The 25,037-nt window shown below is 35.2% G+C and overlaps 1 protein-coding gene across 9 annotated transcripts in view; it reads left to right on the top strand.

Moving 5' to 3' along the window:
* The window catches only part of BBS9 (Bardet-Biedl syndrome 9), a 286,026-nt gene that overhangs the window by 31,025 nt on the left and 229,964 nt on the right, over positions 1-25,037 (top strand). For all 9 annotated transcript variants that reach the window (XM_040068434.2, XM_040068416.2, XM_040068389.2 and 6 more), the window contains 5 exons: positions 913-1,087; positions 4,709-4,793; positions 6,529-6,712; positions 8,451-8,580; positions 23,423-23,604. In XM_040068434.2, coding sequence (XP_039924368.1) covers positions 913-1,087; positions 4,709-4,793; positions 6,529-6,712; positions 8,451-8,580; positions 23,423-23,604 — 756 coding nt within the window. The remainder of the gene's footprint in view (positions 1-912; positions 1,088-4,708; positions 4,794-6,528; positions 6,713-8,450; positions 8,581-23,422; positions 23,605-25,037) is intronic.

Genomic DNA, 25,037 nt, shown 5'->3' with positions numbered 1-25,037 from the left:
CAATAGACATTTGAATATTTCATGTAGTGTTTACAAGATAAGAGCTTATCTATGAATTTAGGAGAATGCATCTATCAGCTTCAGAAAGTGATAGTCTTAATGGAAATAGCTCTTTTTGAATGCCTAAAAATACTGTTTGTACGAATTGTTACTCTTACATATGAAGTGCAATCTGCATAATCAGCTTCTGATCTCAGAAATCTTCCCAATGAGTCTTTGAATTTAGGTTGGTGTACTTGAGGCATGACAAACCATGTCTTATGTCATGCTTTATGGCTGCTGAATAATGCATAAAGCTTGAAGTAATTTACTCCAAGCTGAATTTTTTTTTATTTTATATTTTTTAGACTTGCTGGTAATACAGAGTTGGACTTGATTTGTTTTTTCTTTCCTTGAAGACAAAATGTGAATGTAAAACGTGGAAGATATTACCATTGTATTATTTTCACAACAATACATATTTGTGAGACTTTCTGTTATGTCGCTTAAGTAGACTTGACTAGAATTATTTTAAACCACAGCTGTTATGAAGGTATGGAAGCAGTTAGGAACCAGAGTAATTTGGCGTTTTGGGAATATTGAAATGCTTCTTTAAGCTGAAATTGTAATAGTTATATCCTTAGGAATTTTGTTTTGAAATATCTTTTTATTTTTTATTTATTTTTTTTTTAATGTATTCTGAATGTTATTCCCCCGACAATCTTGTTTGTTTATTTTAGAAAGTAAGCTTTTATGAAGGTTGGAATATTTAGTGTTTTTCCTCATAGTAAACAATCCCAAAATGAAAATTTACTTTTGTTAGGATTACTTATGAGTACAATTTTAATTTAATTTAATTCACAGTTTTAGTATCAAAACTGCATAAATAACATTGCTTTGTTTCCTTTGCACTTCTTTCTGTTCCTTCCTTAGGTCGAGATTTGATCTGCATACAGTCCATGGATGGGATGCTCATGTTGTTTGAACAAGAAAGTTACGCTTTTGGCCGGTTTTTACCTGGTTTTCTTCTGCCTGGTCCCTTGGCTTACAGCTCTCGCACAGACTCTTTCATTACAGTGTCCTCTTGTCAGCAGGTTGAGAGTTACAAGTATGTGTTTATGTTCAGTAGTTATAGTATACTTCAGTGGTATCGTTTACTAGGCAAACACATTGAAAGTAATCTTGTTTAATTTTTAATGCCTTTACTAGAGTATCCAAAAGCAAGCAGTCATAGGAAAGATGTTACATGTTGCTGAGTGATTACTGTTTTAGTACAATCATAGAAGAAAGTGCTGTGAGTCCTGAGGTTTTATGGTCATATTTTATTTTTATAAAGGTAGTAAGTCTACTAGTTTATCAAGCTTCTGTTGCTCCCAAGTGCCAGGTTTTTTCCTTACTTCAGTTCAGTCTAGTCTGTGCTTTCAGCATTGAAACATAGATGAAACTGTCGTGAGCTATTTTAGTTTGTGACCATATTAAGTTTATGTGTTCAACATTTAGAAAAATAGAGCAGTATGGAAAGTAGAGACGGTGCAAGATTTTGAAAAGACAGACAAGGCGGTATTTGTGTTTACTGTGGAGGAGCAGCTTGAATCCGTGGGGCTCTGATGCAACCACCATGTTGAGAGTTTGTCAAGTATCCATCTGTTTAGAAGCAGATGGATGCTTGAGCAGTGGGACATTGTGGTGGATATCTGCTGTGAAGCCTTTCTCAAGCAAAGTGAGAACTGTTGCAGACCCTTGTTCTCACAGAGGACTAATGTTAGTTATTGAATCTCTATCCCTTGAGGTATTCTGGGGTGTGGTGGTGTTTGAGGCAGGGCTACTACCTGAGATGACAAAAATCTACACCCCTTAAGATGGATGAAAAAGTGGTAGAACTGTCAGGCTTACAGAGCAGAATTTGTTCACAGTTCTAACCAGCAGCCAAAGATGAGTGATGATGATACTAGAACCAGTATTTCTTTAACATCTTAATCCTGGATAGAAGGACAGAACGGGTGTCCTGAAATTCAAGGACAATGTCAAATTTTTGGAAGTGGCTAATAAAAAAAGGTTAGATAGGGCTGCCATTCAGAGGAATCTCATGAGGCTGAAGGAATGGGCAAGTACCTTAAGGGTTTTTTTCAGAGGTAATCATACATATTAAAGAAAATAAGAATGCCCCTTTTTATAAGTAATGATGTGGGGTTCTAATCCAGGGAATGTTTGTCAAACATGATGCTTTGTCACACTGCTCTGTTCTGTCACCTGTAGTTCTCAAGCAATATTCTTTTTATTTTGCTGCTTAAGATTAATCAGATTATAGGTACCATATATATGTGTATATCATGTATACTATATTGTTTTCTTAAAACTGGACAAGATATATATGTTGTAAGTAAAAGTAATTCAATAGAAAATTTGTAATTTTCCTAAGAATTGAGAATTAAAATTGTAATACAATATTTGAATAAAATTATTATATTGTTTATTAATGTTGTCAAGGATTAAAGAAACATTTTTTCCTTTAAAATGAACATCTCATATGTTTAAATCATGTTCAGATTCTTGACCTTTACAAAAAATGTGACTACAATTATTTATCAGTCTGCTACTAATTCAAAAGTATGCCATCCTTACTGTAGGGATATAGTTTTAAAGGAATTTTTCACTTGGTTATTGGTCTTCAGTGTCAAATGTTATGACACTAATGGAACTAATCTCTAGTCTGTGTCTGAAATATTAGGACATTAGAACAGAGTTAAGTAATCCTTTTAAGGTGAAGGAAACAGATATACTAAGGAGAGAAGACGTTATTTTTATGGTATTGAGTAAAAATGCAACAGTTCTATCTAGTGTTTTTAGCAGAATAAGTTGCCAAACTTCAAATTATCCATCTTCTTATAGCTCTTACAGACCAATGGCTACATTTGAAAGCAATTTTTACTGTGTTGATCCTGAAATCTTTCAAGATCTAAAAGCAAAATGCCTCTTATATGCTTGATGTGATAGCTGAATTGAAAGTGGCTAGAGTTTTTTTCAATCTGTGACTTGATTTTTTTTTCATGTAAGACTATATGTGGGTAGCTGGTACTTAAATATCAGTATGTGTTGCTGTTTGAGGTGAGCTTGGTTTGAAACCTCTGTATTACGTCTCTGGTTAGTTAATAAAATGTTAAGGTGCTTTCCAAGACTATCAGTAAAATATGGTGAAGAGAAAATTTTATTAGGTCAGAATCCTTCTGGCTCCCTTCCAACTCAACTTATTCGGTGATTCTGTGAATCTGCAACTTCTCTGACAGTACAGAAGAAAGTTAAAGACATCCTAGTTGTACTAAAAGCAGCTCTTTCAGTATCATTAACTATATCGTAGCATTCACCTTAAACAATAAGATTTCTTACTCCAAGTATGTAGTTTACTTTTGTAAGTAAAACAATTTTAGAAAATAAAATCTTTCAGTAGGAAGCAGAGAATCGCTGGATAGTTAGGGTTGGAAAGGACCTCTGGAGATCATCTAGTGCAAGCCCCTTGCCAAGACAGGGTCACCTTGAGCAGGTGACCAGCAGATCCAGGTAGGCTGTGACTGTCTCTAGAGAGGGACACTCCATGACTCCCTGGTCAGCCTGTTCCACTCCTCTCCCTCCCTCAATGTAAAGTTTTTCCTCATGTTGAGGTTGAACTTCTTGTGTTTTAATGTATGGCTATTATGCCTTGTGCTTTTGCTGCACCACAATGCATGCATGAAATGTGAGGAATATCATTGTCATAATTTTAAATCTCCAATTTTGACAATGAAATCTCCAACTTTGACAATTTTAGATTGAATTGGAACATTCAGAATTGTGTTGGTTTAAGTTTAGGAGCTGATGGCACTCCATGACTTCAAGAATTAAATGCTGTATTTTTGGATAAGTTTAGGTTGGGTCTTACTCTATTGTTTATTACACTCATGTAGAAGCCTTCAGTATTCCACAGATTATCTTTGTGCATACACAGGAGATGGGGTAGATCAGTGAGTTACGATACCAGCACAAATTCAGGAAACAGTTACAGAAGAATCAATGAGGACACAGTTTGAACATTGAGGATTGCATAGGTGTAAAAAGGACAGACAGATGTGCAGAGCTTTTATGGCAATTGATATCATTTGGTCAAATGTCTTCATTGCCAATTTTTCTTAGTATGGTTTGTTGGCCGTTAAAATAATAAAACCACCACAAACCTTCCATTTTTTTGCAAAATGTGCCACCTATGGATTCCAGTTTACTGTGGTCTCTTCCATTGGAGCCACTTAGTTTTACTTAATGGAGGTGCTTATGAGTTTCACTATTAGATAGAGCAGATCTGAGTGGTTTAGGAAGTTTTTTAGAAGCTTAATAAGAGCAAAAAATGTAATTTTTGGTTAGAATTCCAATTTTACAATTTGATAATTTATTTCTTCTGTCTTTGTGGTCTGTACTTCTACCTACTAATATTTAGATTGTTGAATTTATTTTAACTCCGCATAAAATCAGAATACAAATGCTTGTTTTAATCTCTACCTTTACACTTGGTTGCTATCCTACACTGTTACTAGTCTTAACATCTTTGCTGATGGTAGACATGTTGCAGTAGGCTTTCTAGCCATCCTTTTAGAATGTGATTTTACTGTGTATGTATACTGATGATAATTATTTTTTACTTAATGTAGAGGTACTACAAAGGTATAATTTTTTTTTTTTAATATTTTTAAACTGCCTGTAACAGGTACCAAGTGCTGGCATTTGCGACAGATGCTGATGAAAGACAAGACACAGAACAACGAAAACTCAGTTCTGGAAAAAGGCTTGTGGTAAAACCCATTTATTTTACATACTCTATATGAACACTGCACATATACTGAAATGACTGATGCTAAGTAATGAATGGAAACATTGTCTGCTGACAAAGAATCTAATCCAAAGGATCTGATCCAACTGCTGCTAAAGGCAATGGAAATACTCCAGTAGAATTCTATTAAGGTTTCTTTGGGCCTCAGTTGTTTAAGGCTGGGTCTTAAAACTTGCTGTTGTTCTATTGAGAAAATAAAAAACAATTGTGGTGGAAATAACTATTTCCAAGGATATCTTTGTAATGCAGAACCTACACTGTAGTAAAATAGAGAAACAGGTACACCGGAATTATTGCTCATGTTTTTAACTGAAGTCTGATGTGACTTTGTATTGTAGAAAATTAATCTCATTCTCCTTGGGGAATCCTTCAGAGAAAAATTCACAGTAAAATGTTTCCATAGATAGTTTCTGAATTTAAACATAAAGAGTTTCTGGACTGTTTTTGTCATAAACCTGTGGATTCAATAGTCTTCTTGAGGTCCCTGTCACTAATTTGTTTAATATTTGAGCTGCCTCTTCTTAAGAGGAGGAGAATTTAATTCTTTGTGGTCCTGCAGCAGAAGCTGCTTCTCTGCTAAATATAGTGCATATATAAAATGCTACATTCATCATATTTCAGGTACAACAGTAAAATATTGTGAGAGCATCTTCCTTCCACTGGCTAATTGTAGAATTTTTCAAATACACATAGGCTGAATCCTGCATATAGAAGTAGGAGAAAGCAATTTATAAATGAAAAACCTGGAGACTTCATTAGTTATACTGCAAATGAAAGAGGTTTTTTTAAATCTAAAACATGATGCATGCATGGAAGCGAACATAATAAGCTGGGTTTTTCCCTTTAACTTTTAAGATGGCACTTCCAGTTTCATATATCAGATATGCCAGGATATTTGCTGACACATTCTATGCTCTTTAAGCAAAATGATTGATGCTGTTCATATAGGAAGTGCTGACGGTTGAACTTTGATATATTTTTACTTCAAAATTCTAAATTTCTGTTTAATCAGCTTGGCAGAAGTCAAAAGCATTTTTCACATGTGTGTTTAGCTGAAATTTTTCAGAGGAGCTGAAGAAACAAACCAATGGAATGTGTCAGTAAGCAGTAGTATTGTTTAAAGACAGGTGAGACAGGATTTCTAAGTAGTTGTTTATTATATCAATGTATGTAGTTGGAGAAGTAAACAAACTATGACATACACGAGAATTTTCCAGGTTAAAGGGTGTACATGAGTGACTGCAAGCATAAATGTTTGTCTAGTTTTCCATTTACATATATTGGTAGAATAAATTGTCACCTTTTGCTCTCTATGCTTGTCCTTAATAATCAAGAACATGTATAGAGGCAGATGAAAATGATTTTAAATATCTATTCTTGGATTCATTAGTTAAAGTGAAAAGCATTTCCATTTTCAATGGGATGTGTATTTTAAATTCTAAATGTACTTAACCGAACTGCATAGCCAACAATTCATGACTGTTTTAAAAAGTAGTTTTTGTTGCTTGAGTCACATTAAGGAAAGTTACCGACTGCCCTCAGAGTAAGAGGATAATTCTTATCCAGAAAAAGACCTTGATTTTGCTTTTCTGTCTATGCTAATGACCTGTACTTTGATTAGTTCTGAGCCTTCTCAAAGTCTTATCTTTAATATGCAGTTCTCATTTGATTTCTGGAGCATGCTTTTTCTTTTGAAGGTGGATTGGGTTTTAAACATCGGAGAGCAAGCACGGGATATATGCGTTGTCTCATTTAATCAGGGATTTTCTTCAGTTTTTGTGCTTGGTGAGAGGAACTTCTTTTGCCTAAAGGATAATGGGCAAATACGATTCATGAAAAAGCTTGATTACAGTCCAAGTTGCTTCATTCCTTACTGTTCAGGTTTGTAAAAGGAAGATTTAACTTCAACTTGGTTACCTTTTTTTTTTTTTTAACCACTGAAATAAATTTTTCTGAATAAACAGTAGAAAGTGTCCCTGCCCATGGCATGTAGGTTATATAGAAGGAAGAAATTCTTTATTGTGAGAGTGGTGTGGTACTGGAACAGGTTGCCCCGGAGCTGGCAATGTTGAAAGCCAGGTTGGATAATTGATGTGGCTCTCTCTCCCCCTTGGAGCCCGTGCTCCGTTTTAGCCTTGGCCAGCTTGAGAGAGAGCCCACAGGAGAAGGAATCTTCCTTCACCAGGGTCTTTAAAGCTACCCAGAGAGGCTGCTGGAAGCTTTTTCTTTAGAGAGTATAGGAGACCGTCGATGGCAAAAGGAAGTCTGCTCTCTGTCCAGGGGGACATCACAGCTTTATTCTGGGGTCCTGCCCGTGCCGGCCTGAGCTCAATACAGAGCCCTGTCCCTGTCCAGTGCCAGAGAGATCGAGCCCCCGCCATCCCGGGGCTGTTTCCCAGGGGGGACGGGCCTAGAGGCAGGGACAAGCCACTACCCAATCAGGGACAAGGTGGGAGTGGAACAGAGTTGGGTTACATTCCAGTGTGGGGGAAGATGGGTGGGGCCGAGCAGGGACAAACCATGTGATACATTATCCAAGGGAACAGGGGATACAAAAGAGAACCCAATATAAAAATGAAATACAATATAAACCCAATTAATGCACTGCAACAGATAATGCCTTGAGTGACATGATCTAATGGGAGGTGTCCCTGCCCATTTAGTGGGGGTTGGGACTAGATGATTTTTAAGGTCCGTTCTAACACAAGCCATTTTATGATTCTGTGAGTCTGTGATCTGTAGAATCATAGAATTTGGAACTCTCTTTTTGAACAACGCAGGTTTATTTTCAAATGTTACTTTTTGTGAAGTGTCATGATTTTTGGAATCTAAATATTTTCTTATCACCAAATTGAGGTGCTTGTCTGGTGCCTAGGCTATCAAAGCAATAAACATAGAAGAATGACAGTCTTTGGAAGAGTAAACTAGTGTTTGAGGACCTTCTAGTTTATGATCTTCTGATATTTGCAGATTCTTAAAATACCAAAGTTTATTGTTATTACATTGGTAGAAACAACTTGGTTAGATACTTGGTTAGAATTACAGACACTTAATAACTATTCTCTTTTAATGTCTCAAAAACTATCTGATAATTTTTGACAATATGTCTCCTTTTGAACTTAAGATACCATTTTAGTCTTTAGAGATTTGATCTTAGCCATCTTCACATTTTATACTTTCTGATTTGACGTATACTATAAATAAACCCTATACATGCATACACATTTAATTGGTATTCACAAGTTAAAGAATTAATGAATAATGTGAGTAGCAGGTATTTAATCAATGTGTATTTTGTCATATCTATCCAGGCATGCCAACATGGCAATTGTGAGTCTTTGTCATGTTTTAAATTACCAGACATGGCTGGCCAGAACCTTAGAAAATTATGGCATAAATTGTGTAATATGCAATTGAAATTGGTATCCATAATTAATCTCATATGTCCTTGGTTAGTGTCAAGGTAACTTTATTATCTTTTGATGCTTTATAATGAATTAATTTGTAGCAACTAATAACTTAAAAATAAAAGAAAACACAACTATATAAGTCGCAAAGGAAAGTACTGGCTTTTGAAAAAACTTCCATCCTAAAATTGCTTTTTTTTATCTTTGAACAGTGCAAGAAGGAACAACAAACACTTTAATTGCAAACCACAGTAAAATGTTGAATGTTTATCAAGATGTTACATTGAAATGGGCCACTCAACTTCCCTGTGTTCCTGTATCAGTAAAAGTAGCGAATTTTCAGTAAGTAACTTGTTAAAGTTTACTTTTTACTTAATATCTGGTTGTGTGGTTTGCTTCTAGATCCTAACAAACAGTTCTGAGGTATGTAACAAATAAGGTAACTTTTAGAAGGAAAATTCTAAGTTTCTTTCCTTTGTTTTGTAAAATGTTCATGTCATTAATGAGTGTACTAGAACAATACTAGAATTGCTCTATTGTGCTTTAGGTTTTCTGGGTTTTTTTGAGTGAAGTTTGAACCTGGAGTCTCGTAGCTCCAGCCCAGTAGCTTCTTTTTGAAAAGAATGAAAAGTGTGGTTGTGCAATCTGGCAGTGTCCTTCTCTGAGACTGGAAAATAGGGAATCTCACTGAAAATCTGTTCTTCATTAAGCATTTGAGAGCATATGCATTCCAGAGATGATTTGTTGGAACAGATTATTAAAATCCAGTGTTAAATTATGGAAATTAAGGAATGTTTAAATTGCCGAGGGCTGCACTGCAACAGACTTTGCAGTCTTTTTGTAAAATAAGCATAAAACAGATTAGGGAAAAACTGCTTGGGTGGGGGATTGGGTGAAGGTAGGAATGTTCATAACTTGTGATGTGACTGTCACTGAAATAAGCAAATGACAGAAATGTTCAGCCAGTGTTTTTATACAATCCAATTTATGCCTGTGTTGTGTTCCCCCAGAGCTGGGCTGGGTGCTGGTTGCCCAGTGCCTATGACCATAGGGGATGCAGTAGGAGTGTCCTTGTCACGTAGATCTTATGATCCTCAGCAGCCTGGTTGCTCCTGGGCCAACATACGTTTGCTAAACATTTGATCATAAGTCAAGAATTTTACCTCCAAACAAATGGAAATAGAACATCTGACTAACTAGCTTTACTGAGTTGTGCAGAGTAATCTGAGGGATGTTTGTGTTTTGTTTGTTACTAATAGATACCTATTTTTTTTTTTTAATTACTCCTCATTTTTTTTTTTTTTAGACTCTGGAGAGATTTGGGCTGGCTTTCATCCAGCAGGTCTTAACAAGTAAAATATAATGAATAGTCTCAGTGGGCTGCTTAGTATAACCCAGAAGTTAATTTTGCAGAATATGATAGTACAGCTTTTGAAGTATGAAAAAAATATTTGTATTACAAATATTTGAAAAAGACAACAACAAAAATGTTGCTTACAATAGCAGATTGTACTAACATTTGTATATACAAGTACTTGTTTGGAAACTCATTACATTGAACCATCTGTTTCAATAATGTGTCTAAAATGTTTATGCAGATTTTGCCTGTTCCCTGTGAACTTCAACACTCAGCAGTTTGATATTAGGGAGAAATCTGAGAGCCTAAAATCTGTCCCAGCTCACTTTGCCAGTTAGATTCAGAATTCCCACAGACCTACAAATGCCAGGGTTTGACTTGGGGTTGTGTTCTTTAGCAGGTAGAGAGACAGCAATCTAGTTATGCAAACCTCTTTATACAGGTACTGATAAACAAAGAAACATCTGTATGCTTACACCCAATGGCCTGAAAGGCAGTGAGAAGTGCAGGGCTGTGTGTTTCTGAGCTATGCTTTTTTACTGTCTATTGGAATATATGCAGTATGCTTGTACTTCCTTCTAGCATTAAAAAAAAGAGATGAGCTAAACAGCAAAAACTGTAGTAAAGCCTGTAGAAGTAGTAATTTGGCTTAAACAGGGCATATGTGTATGTTTTGGTGTTTTTTAAAATATTTTGAAAGGGAATTCTTTGTGGGTCAGTGTGATAATGATTTTCTTGTACTCAGGCAAGACCTCAGTCTTAGCTGGGGCCTCTGAGCACAGCACTACTGTAACATAAATAATATTAAGGACTTTAATAAGCATAAAGTTGTTAATCCTACTCTGCTGAAAGATTGAAGTGCCTTAAATATGATGTATGCCAATTAATTACTTTCTTCGCTTTTATTGCGATAATACTTACAAAGTAAATGGAGCATTCTGAAACAGTTGTCTCTACAGTTCATACGCATTCATTTGTATTTTCTCCTTTAGGCATAATGTCCATTACATCTAATGTGTGACTCTAGCTTGCGGGATAAGAAAAACACAATTGTAAGATATTTTATGTAAATCCCTTGGGGCAGCTTGTAATTCCAGTGTATGCCCCTCCTTATTATATATGAATTAATATTTTTTCTCTTAAAATAACATGTGGTACAGTATTTCTCTATTGTAATACCAGTATAAAGATAAAGATAATAATATACTACAACATTTGAGATTAAATTCCAGTATAAACTGCTTGAATTTCATTACATTTTCAGAAACATGGAAGAAAAAATAGAATCAAGGAGAAGCGGTTACTTAGAACATTTTTAGATGTTTCTGCACTCTAAAAGTTATGCAATTTTAAGCTGTTAAATGACACTTTTTTTGCCTTCTGTTAAAACTTGAATGCTCTCTGTCAGGGTGTTGAAAATTTACTATAAAAGCTTGTGATCAGGAATTTGAACTGCAGGCAGAATTTTGAGTGTTTATCTTATTTTGGGGTTTCCCTGAATATCTCTATAACTAGTCACTGAACTGCAAGTTCAGTTCTAGTAATTGTTATAGAAGTTTGTCCCTTATTTTGTTGGAAGTTTATAGTCTGGTTCTGCTAATGTATATTAGTTACTGTTTCTGACTTATTTTTAATGTCAAGGGGACTCCTACATATTTCAAACTGACTGGATTGCTTCAGAAGTGTCACTGCTTACACTGACAGTTTCAATTAATTTGAACTGTTTATGCCTCTGTCTCAGCGCAAATTTATCTTCCCTGGAGATAAGCAGGGGAATGGATAAGCCTGCTTGTGCAGTTAATTTTTGCTTGCCTTGGGTTGTTACCCTTCGAGTTATGGCTGTGCAAACACGTTCTCACTGAAGCTGAAACTCTTGAAGAAAATGGTTTAGGTGTTCTGCCTACTGATTAAAACCCCCGAACATCCCTCCACCAGATCTACAAATAGCCCCTTCCAAACCTTTCTGGAGTGATTTGAAGAGAAATTGTCCATATGCTGCAGTTGAAACAGCTGAAAGCTAGGAAACTTACATAAAGGAATGACAAGAATTCCTACTCTGCTCAAAATGACAGTGTTGAAATTGTAGTTGTAAGCAGCAGTATTTGCTTGGTATCCATCACAATTATGTAAATATCTTCAAAGAATTGACTTTAAAGTCCATTCCCTTTTTTCCTGCTCTTGACTTTCCATTTTCTGTTTCATGAGAGACCTCTTTTCTAAGACCTTCTTTGTACCTCCACATCTCCTTTGCAAAGGAAATTTCATGAGCTATATCTCTTACATTTACAGGTTATAAATGCCATGAATTGTCCCTGGTTGATTCTTCTTGAGATGTATTAGGATTTCTCTGTCTCTTTCTTTCTCTTCTCATGTTTTGGAGCCAATCACAAGTCATATTTGTTTTCTGTATCTGAATTATTCTGTCTCCATGTGCTTGACCATAAAAGGTCCTTGGAGTTGATTATAATACCTCAACAGCTGTTTTGCTATTTATTTGACACTTGGCAGAGCTGTTTCTAGGAGTACATCTTTTAATGGCTGATTGATTGCACTGAGTATTAATTACTCTGTCCTGGTTGGCCTGAAACTAGAACATTATGTTAAGGTGCATTCAGTCTGAAGCAAAATAGTTTGTGTTGCTAGCCTCTGGGATATTTCTGTCACAAACATCTGAAATGCCAGTGTGGGCTGAGTTAGAACACATAGATAGAGTATTATATATACACATATATAGAGTTTGGGTGTAGTCTCAGGAATGGGATTTCTGTTTTGGTTACTACCAAGTTATGAACCTATGTTTTGCCTATGTATAGGAAAGCATGAAGCCTTTAAATTGGGGACTTTTTTTTTTTCTTCTGAACATTTTAAAAGTTCAGTACTCTCCACTTTATTTCTTGGTTTTGGTTCAAGTCTTCAAGTTATATCTGATAAGCCTGTGAATGTTAAAAGGTAGCCTGACTTCTTTCTTTTAAAATGAATCAGACTGCAAACTTGCTGAAATACCTCTTTTCTTCAAATCTGTGCTTCATGCTGTCTCTAATTTTGGTTATTTGCTCTTCTGACTGTCCCCAAGAAATTAAGTCTGGTGGTATCCACATAGCAAAAAAATGTTGATTTCATTTGGAATTTATCAGTACAGTTCTAACAGGAAGTTGACCTTAAAGTTTGGGGGATGTGTTGTGGGAAAGAGATTTCTTCCATCCCTATTTTGCTCGGGACTCTTAGTAATTTAGGCACCATTTATCAGCAAACATAATGTTTGAATGAAGGATAATTTCCCCTTCAGCCACATTAGAATTTGGTTAGTAATACCCAAAGAAAAAAAATTGAGAGCCACTGTAATGAGGCAGAGATTTGTGAATTTGTGCTTGGGGAAAGTCACTTGTTCTGAATATGGCAAATTGTGGTTTAATTTCTCATGTTTGTGACCCATTACTTCAGAACTTGTAGCTTTATATAGTCAGCTGTGCACACTGTTGTCCTGTGCAGGGCTAGGAGTTGGACTTTTGTGGGTCCCTTCCAACTCAGCATACGTGATTCTGTAGTACTTGTCACTAGGTAATTGGATGCTTTGCATATGTAATGCCTCTTGTTTTCAGAAGCTACATCTGGGAATTAGAATACAGTAACCAATTTTGTTTGTGATCATTTCTATGTACCTCTATATCTGTGAGTAGGCCTGTTCTTCATGGAAGAAAGATTCTTGAAAAGAATAAACCACATAATGATATGTGTGCCTTGTAAAATGTGAAGTTGCTTTTATTACCTGGGGTTGACAGGTATAGGCATGTTGATGAAAGTAGCTAGAATATTTGCTTTCACTTTCATTTATTTGACAGATAAATGTACTTTTACTTGGTAGTGGAACAGCGTGTTTTCTTAAGAGGAAATATAAAGAAGTATGGAAAGGTTTTTTTTAATGTGGAAGTAATTTATCACCTCCAAAGAATCAGAATTTCTGAATTTCCTAAAGTATTGAATTTCTAGCACTCAACTTTTTAGCTTGAGTTAAGCTAGTAAATACATTTTCATTATTTGAGATGGGGAAAAATATATTTTCTTTTTTGAACAAATAAAACTGTTGAAAAGTCAGGAAATAAAGTAGACTTTATATGTTCAAGATGACAAGCAGGGTTACTTAGCAAGCTTTATTCAGACTTCAGCTCTTTATGGACTTCAAATCTGCCTAGGTTTATTTGGAACAGTGATCCCATAAATATATCATAGAGTCCCACAGAATCACCACTGATTCTGTTTTGCTCAGTTTTCAATCAAGGAGTGATTTCTGTCTGTGAATTGCTAGTACTGCTTCTCCAAGTATGATCGCTGCAGTCTTGAGTGTTGGTGTTAATTTTTTGACATATGCAGTTCTGTATTTGATTTTGCTGAATTAGAGACTGAAATTTATTACTTTAGGGTTGCATTGTGGAGGCTGAGATGAAGGAATTGCTGCAGCTTACTGAATCATGGAAAAATTATTGATTTAAGTTGCTGTAGTAGTGTCTAATTTTCTTACAAGACAAAATGGTGAATCATTACATCTAAAAACTTGTAATTTTGTTCTCGTGTGACTCTTTTCCCTTGCATAAATAATGAAGAAACAGAGACTATTTAACTAATGAAGGGACTGAAAATTAATTTTCTATGTAATCATGTTAATAAGTGTTTGAATTTAAAAGAATATTAAAATCTGCAATCAATTTTTAAGTGAAGAAAGTATTAGCCTGGTTCAAATATGAACTTGAAATTAAAACTTTTTTCCCAGCACAGAATTGTAGTACGTTGGGTGGTTGGATGGATGTGCTTTATATGTAGTTCCAAACAGTAGAAAGGTAACAGGAATTGAATTTAACTGGAAAAAAACATGAGAAATATTGCAGTTGAATTAAGTATATAAGGTGTAAAAGTGCAACCACATATATGGTAATAGTGTGTGGAGTCAAAATAAAACTCCCCTCATTGGATTTTTTAGCTATCCAGATGCTTGAAAATACTTTGTTCTTCATTCCAGCCCATCTGTTATTCCTTATTATAACTGACATCACCACAGCTACCACAACTGTTAAAGAATCACTGTATAAAAATGGCAAAACTTACATAAAAACGCAGCAAAATTTAGCACTTATTATACAGTTTTATGGAAAGAAAAGTGCAGGAATCAAACTTTATAGTTTGTTGAAAGATTTTCCCTTTCTGTGTAGTAGTACTGTAATAGAGGCAATGCCAGTTATGACATATGGTATGAACTGTTCAGTTATATACATGTATATATATACATTTTAATTTGAGGGTTCTCAAATAAAATGTTGCCTGATCTGAGAAGTTAAATGCAGAGATTTCTAGAATCTTTATACTTAAACATAATTGCATTTTAAAGAAATGTTTTTAAGGGAAAAAAGAAAAAAGATTGTATCTGCTTTTCTTATCACTGATTTGCCACCAGATTTTTGAGAGATAGCATTAGAAAACATGACCCTTTTCAAGGGTCTCTTGAAGAGATAAATTTATTATGTGTATCCTAGCCACAAAATATGAATATGATTGTATTTCTTTTTCTTTAGTGGGATTCTGATCCTGAAAGACTTAGATGTGCCACATACTATGTCCGGCAAATACTGTGATTCAGGAGTGGCTTTTCTAGCAAGCTAGCTTCAAATGGTATTTACTCTATGATGCTAAGCACATGCCCGTATTGCCAGTTCTAATTTTACTGCGTGCCACTTATTTGCTTTTTCAAAGAGCCTACTTTTTACAGTCATATGATTTTGTAAGCGTTTCAGCTTCAGAATAACACTTAAAGTATTCCTACCTTTGTGGTTCTAGAGAAAATCGTAAAAGTGGAAATTCTCAAGAACAAGAAGGCAAGTATCTCCCCTCTAGTATTTTAAATAAGATCCCTGAGTTTAAACAAATACTTTTTTTTTTTTTTTTTTTTTGGCTAACCCACTATTTGTCTGTGCCAGTTGTGACAGAGTGGGCTATAACTTGTATCAGGTTCCGAACTCTCAGTCTTGGAGCTGGTTATTGAGCAGAGGGTTGTAGTTTATGGATGTATTCTCACATTCTACCCATGAAAGTGCTGGATGTCATGTTTGAAAAACAGTTTTATGAAAAGTTTCGGTCTGTTGGTTTTGAATGTCTTGATTACTATGGTGTTAAGCGGAAAGATATTTTTTTTTTTTACAAAGAGGAGCACATGGGACATGTAGAATTGAGAGGCAGCAAGCAGTGCAAAGTGCTAAAAATGCTTTGAAAAAGCAGCTTTGTTCTTTACCAGACAGGGTGTGGGCACAATTATAAATATTGTTAAAAGTAATAGTAAAAAGTGTGCATGCTTTTTCCTTGCTGAAATACTGGCGAATTTTGAAACTTGCAGGCAACCGTGAGGATAAAGAGATGTAAACTGATTTGAGTGTCTTAAATTTATGTAATTCTTCAAGCTTTCAGAATAAATCTGTTTTAAAGACACATTGTGGGTATTCTTAACATCTTTATAATCTGTGCATAGTTTAATTTTCCTGGTGTATCTCTCAGTATTATCTTATAGGAAGCCAACTGTTTGGAATAAACTTTATCTAAAATGATAAACTTAGAGTGTAGATTTTATCAGTAAAGCTCCCTCCATCTCTTTTATGTTGGAAGCAGAGATCCTAGGGGCCTCTCCAGCTCGCCTGAAGTGATGTGGGCCATAACCACCATCTTGAGGTGGGAGATGAGAAGGCTTAGAAGAAGGACAAACTTTTGAGGCTCTCCATATCCTAAATTCATGTGGCATAGCTGTTACTACAACCTTGGAAAGCTCTTATATACCTGCCTGATACTGCGGGAGCTTGGGCTTGAAACAGATTTTAGATTTCACATGAAGGAAGTGCAAATGCAGAAATATGCTCTAAGAGAGAATGAAGCATGGAAATGTTTTAAATGTGTCATGGTCTAAATTTTTTTCTTGTTGCTAATGCTGGTACTGTTACAGAGGAAATCACAATGCAATTTCACTTGTTTCATATTATTTAGAGCTCTGACATATAGGCTGCACTCTCACTAAAGTAATCAGATTTTCTTGTCAGTCCTCACGTTCATTTTCAGTTCTGCTAATGCCACTGTCTTAAATATGGAGCTGTGATACTACGAAATGCAACGTGTAAATTATGAATTTTTCCTTTAATACATTGTACTTCAGTGCTCTTTATTTTTTTTTTTTTTTTGCTTAAAGCAAGAACATATGTTTCTGGAGGCCTGTGTCATCACTCTGAATATTATGTTTTTATTCTACTTGGTGACAAATTTTCCTTTAAAACTGCATTTTGGATAGCTATCTGCTGTAATTTTTAAATAAAACTTTTGTTGCTTCCAAAATAGTTTTGATTTTATATTTAAAACAACAAGAAACAAAGTTCGTTCATTCCTTAGATTAAATTTTGTATTTTGTCGCAACTTTTGTAGCATGAGCTTAAATTTCACGCCTAGCCTGCCTTTGTTACTGTGTGGGACCAGAAGGTTGTCTTGTGCAGAGATGTCTGTCCCAGGGCATACATTGTTAAATATTAGCCTGGTAAGATTTCCTTGTGCCGAGGAATTACACAAGGTTAAGGCATTACACTAACTCTGGTAAAAAAACTCCCACACCTGCTCCACATAATGTGATGTAGCTCTCAGGGCTCACCTGTATGAAAGCTCTGCTGCCCCGCAGGTGGCAGTAGTGCTCTGGCAGAAAGGACCCCCGACCCAAACTTCTGTGAATAGTGCTTGGTTTTAACTTGGCAGTAAAAATAAAAACAGTCGATCCTCTTTCCTCTCCTTGAGAATACTTCTTTTTATTTGGTTGCTGGACGACATTTTAGGCTAAGAGTCTCTTTCAAAGAGAAAACTACACAAGGAGAGCTACAAAAGCTAAAGCCTGGTGGGAGTTTGTCTTGGTGCTGGCTAATTTGTTGTTTTCCTGTGTAGTGTCACCACATAAAGTTGCTTGTGGAGATGTCTTCACTCACAAGTAGGAAACAAAAGCGCCCATATAGGATTTGCAACGTGGACAATTCTTCAGCCGTTTCAAGTGGCCACATTCAGATTTTACTTAGTTCTGGCTCTCTACATTTCAGTGTTTCTAAGAGGGGATAAATGTCAACCTGTTGTTCTAGCATAACTATTTTTTAAACTGCTTTTCCATTGGTTATCAAGATGAAATTGTTTCATTTCCCTCTTCTTCTTGCATGTATTTCGTAATCTTTTAAACTAGATTAGTATCTGGTATTCTGTTAAGTTTAGCCATCCTAAGGTATCATACAAATGGGAAAGATGAAGAATGCTTTTCTGTAAAGCAGCCACTTTATGCTATTTAATATAATTACATATTGTTAAACAATTATATTGGAGCACTATATTTACATTATTTGTCTGCATGCCCTCTGTGGAGTGTGCAAGGCATGTTAAATATATAATATAAATTGTTTAAAAAGAATTCTAATTTTTGAGAGTAATTTGATTGTCTGTTTGCATGTGTAATAGCAGAATGGGGAAGACTTACACATACAAGCATTGCTTCTAATGTAAGTTGAACAAAGATTTTTTTTTTTTTTTTTTTTTTTTTTTTTACTGAGGAAAGAATTTCAAAGAAGCCTGAGAGTGCTCCACAGATGTGCAGAACAGGTATCAGTAGCAGCTTGCACTGAGTCACACTGGATGTACTTTGAATATTTAGCTGTGGGGGTACTTGGGATTTTGAAGTGTGTGTTTAATAAGAGTAAGGTGGGCTTTTTACTTTTATTCCCATTAATTCATGTTAGAAAATTCTTATAGTTAGTTACTCCTAGTCTGATCTTGCTTCGGTGTTTTATCAAATGCTTCATGTAGTTACAGCTTAAAATGACACTGAAATGGTAGTGAACATAGAAAAATTTAGGTTTTCAAAAGCACTAAACTAAAAAGTGCTATTGAGCTATGCTCTTGCCTGTAATTACCTCAGAGGGTGATAAAATGAGGAGAGAAATGGATTCAAAATGCTTGAGCACAATTCCAGGAATTAGTTTCCTAATTTAGTAGTTTTTAAATAATGCATTATCGATAAGGAACGGACAGTAGTATTGCAGAGAATCTTGTTTTCTAAAATGGTTGGTTTGAGTAATAGCAATTAAGACTGCTTCTAAAATTGAAGTAGAAATTTTATGAGCTATTATAAATATAAATAATTAAAACTGCAAATGGTGTCAATAACCAGACCTTGTCCTAAGAGTTGTTCAAAGCTTAGCATGTGTTGTTCAAGTAAAACACAGATCTGCAGGTTCAATTTCTAAATCAATTGTTTGAGTGATCAATTTGGTATTATATAACTGGAAGCATGCAAAGCATTTTAATTTCTTTAAGAACTATGTTGTGAGCAATTTCTTTAGTAAGAGAAGGCCTACAAAAAGCATATACCATTATTATTATCCAGAATCCAATAAAAGATAGTTTTTCAAATTATTACCATATGTGTGTAGGAGCTGCTTTGTACTGTAAAGTTATTTTAGATATCAAAATAATTTGTTTTGTACTTTGAGTTCCTCACTGTTAAAATGTCCCGTTAGGTTTACTATTACTCTGACTATTGTGTGATGCATAGTAAAAAAAATATCTTAAATAAAAGAAATTTAACAAGTAATTGAAATTCCAGATTGTATGTAAAATGTGCAGAATGAAGCAATGGTATTTGCAGGGATATTGTGTGAGAGCAGTAGCTGTGGGGAAACTACTATAAAACTGTTAAATATGCTTCCCCTCCCCCTGCTGTCTTTAACCACTGTTAAAAAAAGATTGAGAAAATAATGCAATTTTGACTGGCTGACAAACATTCCAACAGAGAAATGAATGTATTATAAAAGATATATTAGAACTGCTTACCCATATTTTTCTTATTGTTTCTATTGATGTGCATATTCATGGACCACTTTTAACAAGGAAGGATTACTGAGAAAGGCTTTTTTATGCTGATATGTTTTATGTTGAGCAGTCTTCTTGGGACCCAGCAGAACACTAACTGAAGCAAAGGAAAAGTGTAATTTGTAATGCTGCTTTCTTAAACTAATGCTTTTGTCTCTGAGGCAGTGTAGACTTCAAGGATGTCATGACTATCAGAAAAGCTGGTTAAAATGAGTTCATTTTAAGTTAGAGTTTCTGAATGTGCATTCTATAATGTTGACTCAGAAGTTAAGCCAAGCATAATCTACATAGGTAAATCACCTCATTGATTTAAATGGACCTTATTTGACAGCATTATTAGCTGCAAATAACTGCTAGCTTAGAGGTGTATAACAAGGGTTGTATTTACAAACCACTTTTGAATATATTATGCCTTAGTAGTATATCATCAAAGATTTATTGCTAACTTTGTAGCTATATTTCTTCATGCCCTTTTGATTTACATTCAGATGTCCTCATGGATCTTTCCTTAGTAGATTAACAGATGCATACCTTTGGGAAAAAATATTTAAGATTGTCCAAAGCTGTTGTGGGACAATTCTAGAAATTGTTTTGTTTTCAGAAGTTTTCTTTCTCCAGTTGTAGAAAGAGCTCCTGATGCTGTTTCTCTTGTTGTGCCTTCCCAGCCCTTTAAAGGAAAAAAAAAATTATTTGCTATAATTTGATAGCAAAGAGAGGGGCAGTGTATTTGGTAGCATGCTAGCATCTGCCTCAAACAATGCCCCATTTTTAAAGACTTTGCTGTATCTCTGACTCTCGAGTGTTTCACTCGAGATTCGGGTGGTTTCAAAGTCCTTTGCCTTCTGAAAAGCCCTGAGCCACATGCAAGAATGAAATGGAGTCTTCAAGTTCTGATTTCTCAAGGTTTTGTGCTTTGTTTATTATTTCTTATCTTACAATTCTTTCTGTGCCCAGCCAAGTTCTTTGCAGCTGCTCGGGCACCAGGCAATTCCCCCCGTGCTGGGAGGTCATTGTCTCTTATACTAATTATTATATGTTCTTTATTTATAGTTACTTGCCAATACCTGCTACCTATACTAAGCAGGTCATCTCTACTCTGACCCAGTCTCCTTAAATTACTTGGTGCCACCGTCACCACAGAAAATGGAGTGAATGAAGAAGAAAGAAGCAGCATGGGAAAACGCCCAAAGTCCTCCATCTTGCTCCCATCCACTTCCATACTAAAGAACCCCAAACTATAATTTTTCACCCTGTGATAAACAAAACTACTATCTTTCACACTCTTGTCTGTAATTCATCTCTCAGTGTAGGATGCCTTTCTCATGGACTGGGTTCAAAGCCAGTGTCTTCCTGGGCACTGTGCCAGGGTTTCAGACCCCCCTGTCCAGGTCTCAGACTTCTCTGCTCAGGTCTCTGACCTTCCAGGGTGACCAAAGGGATGCCCTGGACTCCGACATTTGACCAATATGACAAAGCTCCTTGCAAGTATTTGGCAGGCGTTGACAAAATCCTGTTCATTAGGTGTTATTTTCATGCCTTATTAAGATTGTGTTGCGGTGCAAGTATTCATAATAATCTATCTCCTCACATATAGGAGAATCTTCTCTCATATAGGAGAACTTAGGGTTAGCCCAATGTACTTGTTTCATGTGCCATCCAGAATTCTGTAAATATACCACAGGTTTGTGTTGTACAGAGCTTTTTGGACTTAAGAAAATTAGGATGGGAAGTTCTGCATGTAATTAAAACAACAGACCCAATCTTGAGCAAGGAAACCAACTATAGTCAACAATAAATATTCACTTAGTGAGAGAAACTAGGACTCATTCAGTTCCTGCTGATAGTTTACAGTTTGTCTGAAGGTCCCTTTAGGATGCAAGCCCCAAGCTCACAGGTCACAAAACGGTCATGATGTTCACAGGGTGGCTTCTAGCACAGGTACTGGATATGTAAGTTGAAAATCAGTGTTAACTCTTCCACTTTCTTTTCTTTAAGTATTTGTTGGGAGAGTCTTGGCATCTCCAGCCTTACAAAGACAGCTTCCTGTTACCTATTTGGTAGGGAATGCATGTTAAAAATTTCTGTGGTAAATGGAAGCTTTTCTGTGGTAGTAAGCAGTAGTCCCAAAAAGAATAGTGTTTTTGTTTAAGATGAGCTTATATGGTAGATAAGGGGAACTTTGTGTTTGAGCCCTTTTATGTGTGTTCTTTTCCAGAAGGCAGTTCAGATTTGCATGTTCGTTTAGTGAAGGTCTGACTGAAGGTACTGTTGTCCAAAAAACCCTCACAAGCAGTTTCCATACATTCATAATTCAACAAGGAGATTTATTTCTTTCACTCAGTAACAATTTCTTTCTTTAGAAAATAGAAAGGTTAAACTTACCTACAGCAATTACTTATTTGTTTAGTGCCCAGTAGGGTCTTCATTCCTGTGTGAAGTTATAACTATATAGAGTTCAGATGATCTCAGTTACAGCGTAGTTTTTCCAGATTATTTGATTGCAGCTGTAAAACCACCACTGGGATTGTAGCCTTAGTGTACTATGAAAAGTCATTTTGAACAGTGAAGTTGGACCATCAGTGGTCAAAATTAATCTGTGACGTTGTTTGGCTTTCATAATTGCTATTACTATGGCAAATTTTGGATTGAGGTTTCCTATCTGTTCTGGAGCCATGCTACAAGACGGTATAGGAAACTTTCTATAGGAAAAAATTCTATTTCTTTTACATAGCTACCTGCCTTTTTATTGTACTAGAGGAGGCATTTGAAAGGTATCAGTGTGTGTAAGTTAAAAGAATTTTTGTTAATTCTCTATGCGTTATAGTTTGAATACCTGCATGAATTCAGTTTTTTACAAGAGTTTAATTAGTAATAGTGAATTAGGCCTTCTTGTCCAAATCACATTTTATATCTAAGAATTAAATCTGATCTATCTTTGCTTTTTATGGCAATTGTGTTTGATCCAAAGGCAGTATCTGCTAGAAGGTATTCTAAGGATGGAGTAAGGGCAAATTACTGGCATGAATGTGTAATGTTGTGATTATGAAAGTGAATACAGTCTTTTAATTTAATCAAAAGTAGGCATTTAAAGAGATAAAGTAAAAGTTTATACTCCTAGTACTTGCTGTTAACATCTATGCAGGGCTTTACTGTTAAGTTTGTCTTCTGTTAGGAATAAGATTCAAATTAAGCAAAATACTGGCAGTAGTATCTATTGTCTCATAGTTTATTAAATACTTTCCTAAATCTTGCATTTGCATTGTATGGATCAGATAAACAAAAAGAGTGAGATTTTTGTAGGAGCAATGAAGTACTTTTCCCCTGAGAGAAAAGAGACTATAGTGTAGCTAATAAAACACTCACTTGTATTGATTCAGAGGAGTGTGAAGGGAATGCTCTGAATCCATGTGGTTTCCTTTCAGATGGATACTGCAGGGAGCAGCCAGCCAGGGTTTGAAGACAGCACAGTAGCTGAAATAGCAGCCAAAGATGGTTAGGGGAGCTACTGATACCATGAAAGCCCTAAAGCTGTTGTCTTTGTGAGCATCTTCCATTTGTTCATGATTTCTTCTAACTCCTCTTTCCTCTTCCCTTTTATTCCATTTAGCAAATTCCTTTTCCTGCATAATAACCTAAATATTGCAACTTCAAAAGATTTAGATGAATAAATAGGTTATAATTGTCCAGTCTATTCAGCTTGCTTGCTCTGAGCCTTTCCATTACCTCTCCTGACTGTACAGATTCACAGATTCTGAGGGCCCTTTAGTCATCTAAGACATTCTTAGTTGTGATTGCACCAAGTGGGAGTAATATTAATGAAGCTGTCAGAATTAAGGAATAAATATTATTATTAATGTTATTGCTTCTGTGATTCTTCCCAATTTCTTGGTAAGCTTTATTTTTTATTTTGTGCAGAGACTTGAAGGGTGTTATAGTCACTCTGAGTGATGATGGCCATCTTCAATGTTCATACCTTGGAACTGATCCTTCACTCTTCCAGGCTCCTAAGGTTGATTCTAGGGAAATAAACTATGAAGAAATGAATGCTGAAATGAAAGAGCTTCAGAAAATCATCAGGGAGGCCACAAAAACACAAGGTATACTTCTTTCTTGTTCTATATTTTTACGTATCTTTTTAGCAATTTAAAATATTTTATTTTCAGACTTTAATCATAGTTACATTTCTGTAGAAAATTTAGTGTTTAAGACAAATAAATAAATAAATCCTAGATGGTAAAGCCCTTGGATAAAGGGTTTTTTCTTTGTATTTTCATAATGCTGTTGGAAGGTGAAAGATGTTTACATTGGGTTGCAAATAATTCTCACTAGTGCAAGGGTTCAGAATATAAACCGATAGTGCATGGACTACCCAAAGGCAAGAAAACTTGAATTTCAATAGTCTGATATAGTTAGGCTTCAGAGACAGTAAAAGTACTGCCAAATTCTGTTTATCAATAAAAATGACTTTTAAAGTTATGAAATTAACAAAAAAATGACTTTTTTTAAAAGCAGCATTTCTGTTGGTTTAACTGTTCAAAAGCATATTTGTAGAACAGACTGACATATCTGATGATGATAAATTCTGGAATTTATATACATTGCTAATAACTTGCATTGATTTTATTCAAGTAAGGGCACATAATTTCTTCAGAGATCCTTCAAAGTTTATGTTTTCATGACTGTGTTTTTAAGCATCCTGGCTTGCATAGGGAGTTGGAAGCATGTGATTATACAGGAAGCTGTGGAAAAATATTCAACAAATAGAAAGAACAAATTAAATATTTTCCTTGATAAGTAGCATGTTCTTAGAGTACATTAAAGAAGTAGTCATGCTTTTCTATATGGAAAATAAAAAAAAGTGAAAAACCCTGCAGTTGATATTCCTAGGAAATAAAAATTATTTATCTACAGGCATGAGTTTGATTCTACAACACAAAGATCTTTGTTTTGTAATTATATGTAACTTCATCCATTATCACGGTAGACTTATATGAGGATTTTAATTTTCCAAATCCAGTAACGTGTTATTTAAGCATATAGATGTGGATAAATTCCACTGGTTTTTACCATAGTCCATCCTTATAAGTATTTGACAGTTTTGTCTGTCTATCATAACCAAAGGAAAGAAAAACATGATGGAAAGAACAAATCCATTTGAAGTGAATCAACTTCAGCTTGATAGTTTCAACGTGTTGTCCAGAAATTCTAAGGAGAGAGAAAGGAACTGCAGCTATCCTTTTAAAATTTTGTAATAACTGTCATGAATGATAAAACTGGAACGAATGATAAATTTGCTATGAATATTTTTTATTTTTTCACCATTCCTTTTCCTTTATTTCCTTTTCTTCCTCATTTTATCTAATCTGGTCTAAGTGGTATTTTCAGATGAGTTTTTATGAATGCCCTTTTTATTGTGGAGAGATGCTCTAATGATGTTTTATTTGGCTTTAACTGGATGTAAAAGTTGTACGAGAAACTTTTTATACAGCAAAACATTTTTCTTATGAAGAATATCTGTCAATTTTGGATG

The sequence above is a fragment of the Hirundo rustica genome, chromosome 1 (assembly GCF_015227805.2).
Source record: "Hirundo rustica isolate bHirRus1 chromosome 1, bHirRus1.pri.v3, whole genome shotgun sequence".
Lineage (NCBI taxonomy): Eukaryota > Metazoa > Chordata > Aves > Passeriformes > Hirundinidae > Hirundo > Hirundo rustica.
Note: the sequence above shows the minus strand (reverse complement) of the source record. Positions and strands in the feature narration are given on the sequence as shown.